The sequence below is a fragment of the Dendrobium catenatum genome, unplaced genomic scaffold (assembly GCF_001605985.2).
Source record: "Dendrobium catenatum unplaced genomic scaffold, ASM160598v2 fragScaff_scaffold_1220, whole genome shotgun sequence".
In the NCBI taxonomy this organism is placed as follows: Eukaryota; Viridiplantae; Streptophyta; class Magnoliopsida; order Asparagales; family Orchidaceae; genus Dendrobium; species Dendrobium catenatum.
In genome coordinates, this window is record NW_021319682.1 from 2,797,141 (window position 1) to 2,807,419 (window position 10,279).

The 10,279-nt window shown below is 35.7% G+C and overlaps 1 protein-coding gene across 1 annotated transcript; it reads right to left on the reverse strand.

Annotated features, from left to right (window-relative positions):
- Nucleotides 1-943: 943 nt before the first annotated feature.
- LOC110104386 (protein ELC-like) lies at nucleotides 944-2,537 on the reverse strand. The gene has a single exon (XM_020833466.2). It carries the CDS (start codon nucleotides 2,415-2,417, stop codon nucleotides 1,254-1,256), a length of 1,164 nt encoding a protein of 387 aa, XP_020689125.1. The 5' UTR covers nucleotides 2,418-2,537; the 3' UTR covers nucleotides 944-1,253.
- Between the last annotated feature and the right edge of the window lie 7,742 nt (nucleotides 2,538-10,279).

Here is a 10,279-nt window from a genome sequence, read left to right on the forward strand (position 1 = left end):
TTAGTTGTTTCCATCATAGTCAGTACAAATAAAACACGCTAAACATACGTAGTTACAAGTAAGGACACTACAAGGGTTGAAAGGAGGATGAAGCCCCGAAATCTTATCCAATATTTGGAACCATAAAGTGGATGGCATCTCATGTGCACAAGAGAAATAAGGGTTGCATTTTGTCCACAATCAAATCAAATTGAAATTTGCAACAACGTAAATATGATATAGCTATCAATTGGGTGAACCTGTGCTAAATTCTTCGGTGCTATTGTGCAATGATCTTTTTTATTTCATGCTTTATTTTGCTCTCTAAATTTTCATTGATTTCACTTATTTACAAACAGACACAAGCAACAAGATTACCCACTTCACATCCAATACACAAACAAAATTAAAAAATAGCTTAATACAACCAAATTTCCCTTAAAGATGCCATTTTATCTCTTTAAAACCAAATTGACACAATTGCTTAGCCTTTCAGTAGTTGTTATTACAAGTTTACCAACACTATGACATGGTAGTTGTTTGTAGTTGCTACTAAACAAAATCACATTCTATGGCTACTTTATAAAATATTAAAAAAAAAAGAATAAAATGGAAATTGGAATCAGTCTATGATTTACTGCATCAGGAAGCTAGGAACAAGAAACTTTAAAAAGAGATTATCAAGTTAAGCAAGCATATTTCATTTGCTTTCAGATCTCAAAGAGTATAATCATTGAAACCGATATGATATAACGTAATTTTTTTTTGGTAAAATGTTAGCGATGCTGATTCTGATGCTGATGATAATTATATGTTCTGAAAACTTACAAAATACTACAATAACATTACTCTTTAAAAAAAAGGTAATTGTAAGTTATCCAAGCTCCACTGATGATTTACTGTCCAGCAAGAAACATAACTAGTTTTAAGGAATTATAAAAAACCATAGAAAATCAAACTTCCATAATCAATAATTGAATTTTTTGCAAGAACATTTCAATATATTACATCCAGAAAGCAAAAATCAGGTTACAACTAGGAATCATCAGTAGAAACTTGATTCATGCTCCTTCAGTTCCAGTCCAACTAAAATATTACTACACAACATATACTACAATCATGCAAAGATTATTCATTACTGAATTATTATTTCATTTAACTAGCCAATCCAACAAACATAAAGGGCCACAATATGAAAATTCAAAGAAAATTTTATAACATCTAAGAAAAACGTTTAGTTTTACAACCTGTAAGATGTAAAACTGACCTCCTCCCTATGAAGTATACAGTGACGCTCTACCGGCCATGTTTGTGACCTGGGCGTGCACCTGGGCAGCCCTCACCTTCATCGCCAGTGCCCGATGAAAAAACTGATCCCTCGACAACGCCCTCACATTCTTCAAATACATGTCAAAAGGAATCGAACCAGCCTGCAATGCCTTATCCAAAGAGTACACTGTGTCCTCTACAGCAAGGTCTTCAGCTGTGCACTCCAGCATCTGCCTCGAAAGAGCATCCACCGGCTCAAATGCATCATCTGCATCGACATCACGCAGCCACTTTCCCTGGTTCTCCCTCATCCATCCTTCGAGGATATCGGTGTTCATAAGCACAAGCTGTAGCATCTGCTCCAGCCCTTCCTTCTCACCCAGCATCTCTCGAAGCCCGCGCGCAAGCTCCTCCTCTCTGTGCCGGAGCGATGCTTGGGTGCCAAGCAGCCCTTCCATCTCCGCCTCTTGGACCTTCCGGAGCCCGGCACTATCGGCATGAACTGCATCCAGGATCTTCTTCATAGCATTGCGGCGGAACACCTCTGATGGATCCTCGGTGGGCCGAGAGTGCAGCCCTGGGGTATAGCTGGAGATAGAGTGATTGCTGGAGGAAGAGGGAGAAGGGATGGGGTTGGGGGTAGGATTAGGGTTAGGCCTAGGGTTTTGGCGGGAGTATAAAGGCGGGTCATTACTGAAGATCTGCGAGAGGGAGCGGACAAGATCAACGAGATTGGAGGAGGGGTAGATCCAGTTCTTGAGATATGGGGCATGAACGAAGCCTGAGCGATCAACATGTGGGTGATTGAGCTTGATAACCATGTCACGTGTGGGGTTGAGGAATACTGAAGGAGGGATAAGAGGGTAGCGTTCAACGAGCCATATGGTGGCAGGGATGTTGTAGACGACGCCGTCGTAGACGATGGGGATGGTGCCGTCGGCCTGGAGGAGATTGACGGTTCGGCCATCGTTGTGGGTGAAAGAGGATGCTTTTGGGCGGAGGGACTGGTAAGCTTCGACGAGGGAGACGAGGTGTTGGCGGATGAGCCACTTCGTCTCCTCGGCGTAAGGGAGGGCATTAGGGCCGCGCTGAGAGAGAACGGTGCTGAGGAATTGTAGCACTTGCTGTGCCGCGGGAACTGACGGTAGCTGTGCCGGCGGCGGCGTCATCGCCAGCAGAGAAGAGGCGCAGACGGTGTCCAATGGAAATTTGCGATGAATTTGAGGCCTATTGCATGATTTGCTTCCTGAGATTTCTTCTCCGAGAAGAAAGGTAGAAATGTCAAATGCGATATTTATTGTAAAAAATGCTACCAAAATTTTTGTACGATATTTGCGATAAATTATAAGATAATAAGATCTTTCTTGAAATAAATATTAAAATTTTTTATTTATATAGTGTTACTTTTAAATAAAATAAATAATATTTATTTTTTAAAAAAATGTATATTGAAGTTTATTTTAGATCAAGATATTTATTGATTTAGAAAAAGCATATGATAAAGTTCCAAGAGAAGTGCTATGGAGAGTTCTTGAAAAGAAAGGAGTCAATAATGCTTATATTCAAATCATTAAAGATATGTATGCAGGAGCTATTACTTGTGTTCAAACACAAGGTGGATTGACCAAGTATTTTCCTATTTCGGTTGGGTTACATCAAGGATCAGCCTTAAGCCCATATCTTTTTACTTTAGTCATGGATGTTCTCACTAGACATTTGCAAGATGATGTACCTTGGTGTATGCTTTTTGCTGATGATATTCTTCTTGTTGATAAGACTAGAGAGGGAGTTGAAAGTAAACTTGAATTATGGAGGTCAACATTAGAAACTAAAGGTTTTCGCTTGAGTAGATCTAAAACGGAATATATGGAGTGTAATTTTAGTAGTAATAGACCTAGTGAGGGGATTGTGACTTTGGGCGATCAAGTCATTAATAAGAGTACACATCTTAGATATCTTGGATCTATTGTTCAGAGTGATGGTGAAATAGATGGGGATATTATCAACAGAATTCAAGTTGGATGGTTGAAGTGGAGGAATGCATCGGGCTTGTTATGTGATAGAAATGTACCCCTCAAACTTAAGAGAAAATTCTATAAGATGGTAGTGAGGACTGCAATGCTTTATCATGTAGCCGACCCCACGTAGTGGGATAAAGGCTTGATGTTGTTGTTGTTGTTTGAATTATATATTTAAAGTTCATATCTAACAATATAAGTTTGATCAATTTACAACTAATATTTAAATCATATTTAAGCAAAATTCTAATTACATTCAAACATTATTTCAATAATTGGAATCATAATTGAGTAAAATTAGAATATTATTCGAATATCGATGGAATGGGATTCAATCGTATTCAAATCATGTTCAAACAATGTGTTAATCTTGGTCCAAATAGAGATTCGACAACTATGAATCTTTATTTTAGTATGAATTGAAGTTTCAATCATATTTCCTTCAAAAAAATAATTAGTATATGCATTTCTCCATATTTGACAACTATGAATCATTTAAAGTCAAAATTCCCCTATTGTAAGTTGTAACTAGAGAATCCTCACATAGCACCACCCATAAAATTCATGATTTCTTTTTGGAAGACTAGTATTCTCTCAAGTCATTATAATATAATTAGAAATCATATTCAAATTTTGATTTATTTGATGATGCTTGATGCTCGAGAGGATATAACGAGAAATTTTAATTAGGTGAAAATTTTATGCATATATTAAAAAAGATAAATAGTTATCCTTTCTCTTTAGGTTCGTAACATCCAGATCCATCTTACAAAATTTTCCTACCACTGTCAACACTTTTTTTTTTCCAACTTCGATGAGCTTCTATGATTTCAAGAAAATTAAATTGAGATATTCAAAATTTAATAACAACTAAAATGTATGATATTCATAGCATATCTTAAAGCATTTCTTATATGTTTTGTTCAAAAATAATACAATTCATTCATTTCATATCATTCATTATCTTTCAACAATAAATTATTATAAGCAAGAATTATGTAGATTGATTTGTTTACCATTATAGGAATAGATCATCATTCAATCATGTATTGATGGATGTCACAACAAATAAGATGTATCAAAGTTTATTAGTTTACAACTCACCCTTATTTGTGGGCTCCCAACCAAGAGGTCTTAGGTTCTAATCTTGTGTACGTGATGTGTGTCTGAATTTGTCTTAATTGACGTAAATGTCTCAAAAAAAAAAGGCCCGGCTCAACATTCATAAATCCTCTTATTAAAATGATTTCGTAATAAACAATGGATAGATTATTTTTAACTTAGATAGCTTCTTAGTATTAAAAAGGTTGATTTGTGCTATTTTATATGGGAGGTTGTTAATGTTCTCATGTGAAATCTGCAATTTAGGAAATGAGATTTAGGGTCCGTTTGATAGGAACTTTTATTACATCCAGTGAACGCACGCTCCTTTATGTTCGGTTTTAGACCAAAACAGCGCAATACCGAGTTTTTTGAAAAAACTCGGTACAACTCGGTACTCGGTATTACGCTTTTTTTTTTTGCCTAGAACCGAACGTAGAGGAGCGTACGTTCACCGGATAAAATAAAAGTTCGTTTGATAGGGCTGTAGCTTTTTAGTAAATATTGTTATAAATTTGTTATCGAGAAAATAATTTTTTTAAAAATTTCTTGAAAGTAACAAAATAATTAGTAACTAAATAAATATTGTGGTTGCGATTTGAAAAATAAATAGTTGTAGGAAAGTTGTCCCGAACAAAACTTTTAAATCTCATCACTTAAACAAAACTACTATGTCATGAGGGTGCTAATGCAAAGCCATATGTAGCCACACATCTAAATTTATTTTTATCTTCAAATTGGAAGCAGATATAAGTCAATTGACAAGCACAAACATTACAAAACAAATTATTAAAACTAAACTTCGGCTTTGTTTGTGACTGCTTGTTTATTGCTTCTTAAAGTAGCTTTCTAGTAAAAAATATTACTAAAAAAATACTTTAATAGCCATCCCAAACGAAGTCTTAGGCTTTGTTTGGGACGGATTTTTTATTGCTTCTATAAAAATTTTTGTACTATGAAGCTGCTTTAAGAAGCAGAAAGAAAGTCATCCCAAACGAAGCCTTAGTCTTTAAATTTATAGTGAAGCAAACCAAAACTAACCAGCAAATAATTTAATAACACGGATATTAAAGGGGCGGAAAGTTGAAGAAAGTATTAAAAAATTTTAAAAATTGCAATTTTAATAGACAAAGAGTCAAGCTATAGCTAGCCTCACCTCAACTTCTTAGCTTGTGAGATGGCTCCTTCAAAAAATATTCATGTAAAATACACTTAAAATATATTAGCATTCATGAGTTTAAATATGAAATTGCTAAAATTATTTATAATATATATCATGTTCTTTCATATCAAAGATTATTTATTCTTTATCCTCCAATTTTTCATTCTTTTTAACATTTTATTGCAATAATTCATAAAATTTTAATCATTTATTTTCCTTTTTCTCCATAAATCGGTCAGCTCGTGAGCCAATTCGAACTCATAAAATTAAGCTCAAACTCGATTAATTAATCAAGCTCAAATTCGAACTAGCGGTGAATTGAACTCTACTCAACTCATTTACTCCCTCTAAAAAAGAAAAGATAAATTATTTTATGCGGACTCCGAACGCTGTCCAGAGACCAACCAGAGAATGTGCCACGTCATCCCTCACTCGGTACCGTGGCTCGTGACTGCTCGGTACCGCTGGCGTGACTCATTCCGGTTGGTCTCCGGATAATGAATTGCGTTCGGCTTGAGGATATCTTTTCTTTAAAAGAGGCCAAAAGAAGGGTCAATTAACAGGCTAAATTCAAAGAAGAGAATATTATTATTAGACCCTTTAATGTTTCACATCCAGGCTGTTGAAACCTACATTGCTTTTATTTTAATTTTTGTTTTGTTTTATTTTGTTCCTAAATTCCACATCACTGAAACCCTTACTTGTTCTCATAAATTATAACGCCTGGGATGCATGAGCTGTATAAAGCTTAATTTATATTTATGAACAAATAAAATTTTTTTAAAAAAATGGGAGAAAATAAGCCAAATGGAACAATCAGGAAAATTACAGTGCAGAAGATGGTTTGTGGCTTTGTGCAATTAAGCCTATGAATGTTCTTTGGATGGAATTGTTAATTTAAAAATGTTATATATATGAATGATTCAACTGAAATCTATACAGTTACACAGCTCAACTTGATCTGCTGGTTGAGAGTTTTGACTATCAATTAAAAGATTTTGGGTTCGAATCTTATGTATACGATGCGTGTGTGAGTCTGTCTGAATTGGCCTACATATCTCAAAAAAAAAAAAAAAAAAAAGGTACAGTTCATGAATTTTTTCCTCTTTTTTTTTGTTGAAAATGATATTTTATCTAACATCAAAGTTGACTTAGATTTTGTTAATCATATTATTTTCAAGTTATATCTAAGAGATGATTATTTTTAATCTTTTCATTTTCAATATATATTTTGATTTGTATTTGGATTAAAAAAAATTATAATTGAGCTGAGGATCATCTATTTATGGTGCATCGATCATCATCTTCAAATTACAATCCATTGACCACCATCATTATACTACAACCCTTCGACTACTGCCTCATAATCACTCTATTGCTTGACAATAGTCTTTTGAAGATCTGACGAATCATTATACTACGGCCCTTCGACTACTGCCTCATAATCACTATTGCTTGACAATAGTCTTTTGAAGATCTGACGACCATTTTCTTGCTATGATAGCCTGAACCATCAGTGCCCAATTGTGATTGTCTGATTTGGATCCTTCGATCACCATTGTCATTCTTTGGTCCCATGAAGACCATTGACCGACTATTATCATTTGTCCACCGTTGTCAAACTATCATCCTCCAAGCACAATGACCCAACTACAACTCTTCAATTGTTGTTTCTCAATTACAATCCTATAACCACAGTGTAATAACCTAAAAGTTGAAAATGAATATATAATGTAAGACCACTAATTACGTAAGTGTACGTGCCAAATCAAATAATAAAGTGATTGAGTAGAGTATCAAACACACAAGAAAGTATTATGCTTATCTGCAACTTAACTACTACTGTTACTATAAATACATGACTTATCCTATTGAAGATGAAAAATATATTGAGTTTTTTTTCACTGAAAGAAAATAACTTATTAAAAAAAAACTGATATTTATGAAAATAAAGTATTTTAGAGTAATGAATGTACAAAACATAGCTCTCCTATTGAGACTCTAAAATGTAGATATGAATCAGAGCATATGCATCCCAGATTTCTGTCAAGCTTGTAGAGGTGAAAAGGAAGGTTTATGACCTTCCTACAATTTTTCTATCTTCAACTTCCACAATATAATCCATTCCATATAATTTATATTTATTATATTTATTAACACATTTCTCAATAATGCTTAGGTCATCATTTGTAATTGATGATATGCACTACTGAAATCATTTAAACCATATTAGGTATCTTGATTTATCCAGTTTTTATTGTGTAATTTTTAGTATATATATATATATAATCTTCATTGTTGTATCCTGGAATATTTGTGGGGGTAGAGAAATATAAAGTTTAGCGTCTCAGCATTATACGAAGATCCAACACACAAGCATATAAGATAGAGGGTGTAGCATTCATAAGAGACACTAGAGTTTTTTACATGGAAACCCCTGAAAAGGGGGAAAACCCACGAGGTCTGGCCAGTTTGAATGAATCAACTAGTATTTGCAGTTTATTACAAATGAGGATCTTTCTTCGGAGAAAGCATTGGCTTAATGTCACAAATATACATCATATAGAGCGCATTACATGGTGGGAGCTATAATAATCAACATAGACATGTTTATTTGTTTAGAAGGGACATAGTCGATAGGAGACAAGGGTTCGAAAGACAGTAGTAGAAGGGCGGTACTCCAAGAGAACTCTAGACATTAGGTGGTGTGGCCTGGTGGAGCATAGGGCCTGAAGTGAGGGTCCGACAGAAGTTCGGGCGTCATGTGGTGTCCTGGTGGAGCACAGGGCCTCAAGTAAGAGTCCGACAGAAGTCCAGACGTCAGGTGGTGGCCTGGTGGAGCTCAGGACCTTAAGTGGTGGTCCAATAGAAGTTTTTGCCTCATGTGGTGGTCTGACAGAAGTCCAGCGAGGGTGAGGGCCTCAAGTGGTAGTCTGACAAAAGTCCGGGAGTCAGGTGGTGGTCCAGTAGAAGTATGAGCCTCAGGTGGTGGTCCGGCGGAAGTTCGGGCCTCAGGTGGTGGTCCGGCAAAAGTCCGGGCCTCAAGTGGTGGTCTGGTTGAGCACAAGACCTCAAGTGGTGGTCCGGCGGAGCAACAACTTCAGGCGATGGTCAGGCAGAAGTCCGAGCCTCAGGTGGTGGTCCGGTAGAACTCCGACAGTGGTTGAGGAGGAGTGAGGAGGCAAGAGCAAACTGATCTCTCTCTTGCTCTCTTGCTTGGAGCTCCCCTTTTTAAGATAACAGAGGGGTCTATTTATAGATTTCAAGAGTGGCATGACCCGTAAATAGGTGAGAGATCAAGGGTAAATGGGGATTGACTGGATGGACGGCCGATATTGAATCCCTTGATTGTTGACCGTTTTTTAGACATTTGAAGATCTTAATGATATTGAAATTTGGCGATCTTGGACTCGTTGGATTCGTATCGTCGAGCCTCTCGATTCGACTATAAGTATATAATGTTTGGAAATTGTTTGATAATCCAAATTGTGTCTGAACCTTACAACAGCTCTTCGTGTCCTTGATTTTGATTTATTTGGACTCAGATTGAGTCGAATTTGGTGTCGTTGGGTTTGTATTTCTGAGACGTTCAGTTTGATTGTAAGTTTGTTCAAATCGGAGTTTGGATGATCCCAATTTTAATTTTGTAAGTTTCCAACTTTATTTTGCCTTGAGATTCGTGCCCGATCAAAATAATTTTTCGATGACGTATCATTCATGAGCATTTTGATTGTAATATTATTAAATTTTACCAAGTAATTAATAGTTGTAATTTCCTAAAGTTAATGCATAGTATAGAGATTTTCTCGTATTTAATAGATGATTACATTTCATGCATGATATTAACTTGCATATAAGAAATTATATGACTAATTACAAGATAAATGTGGCATTTGCAAGTAAGCAATGAAGGCTGGTTGTCAACATTATAATTAATACATATTGACTCTTAAAATATAATACCCTGCGTAGGAGAGTGGGCCGATGGGCTATCTTAAAACTAAAGATTTATGGTTTGATTCATGATATTAGTCTGTAACTTATCGACTAGTTATGCAAACTAGTAGAGAATGACAACTCTCAAAGATTTATTGAAAGCCATGTGCGAATTAACTTAAGATAATAAATAATGATGGAAATATACAGATTGATAACCAACTGATCAACCGTTGTGGTTAAATTAAAAATTGATGATCAACTAGTCAGTAGTTGGGATGGAATAATGAAAACATCATATTAAAGCTTGATGTCATGCCTTGCTCTTCATAATCATATTCATGATTATGTTTACGTGATATCATATGAAATGATTTATAAATAGAATTGAAGTCGTACAAATAGAGCATACACTGATACTAATATAACATGATATATAATACTGTCATGACATATTGATTGATAATTGTAACAATTTGTCTTATGGTGTCATTGACTACTATTAGTTTTACTAATCATATATTCATATTGATTTTACTGTTAATTGATATTGACTTTGTAGATTGCTTAGTGTTCATACCGATACCACTACAGGAAAATCACCCATTTCCGGCGGCCTTTTCCGGCGGTAATTGAATCTTTTCCGGCGGTTTTGTAGTTTTCCGGCGGTTTAATTACCGCCGGTAAAAACGGCGTAGGAAAATGAATTCCGGCGGTTTTTTCCGGCGGCAATTTTGTCCGGCGATCATGAACCGCCGGTCAAAAAAAAAAAAAAACCGCTCCGACAGCCAACCCCGCTCCCGCGGCTCAACCC

What these genes read in the sequence shown, in the direction of transcription:
- LOC110104386 (XM_020833466.2), bottom strand. Translation starts at nt 2,417, where the DNA reads ATGACGCCGCCGCCGGCACAGCTACCGTCAGTTCCCGCGGCACAGCAA.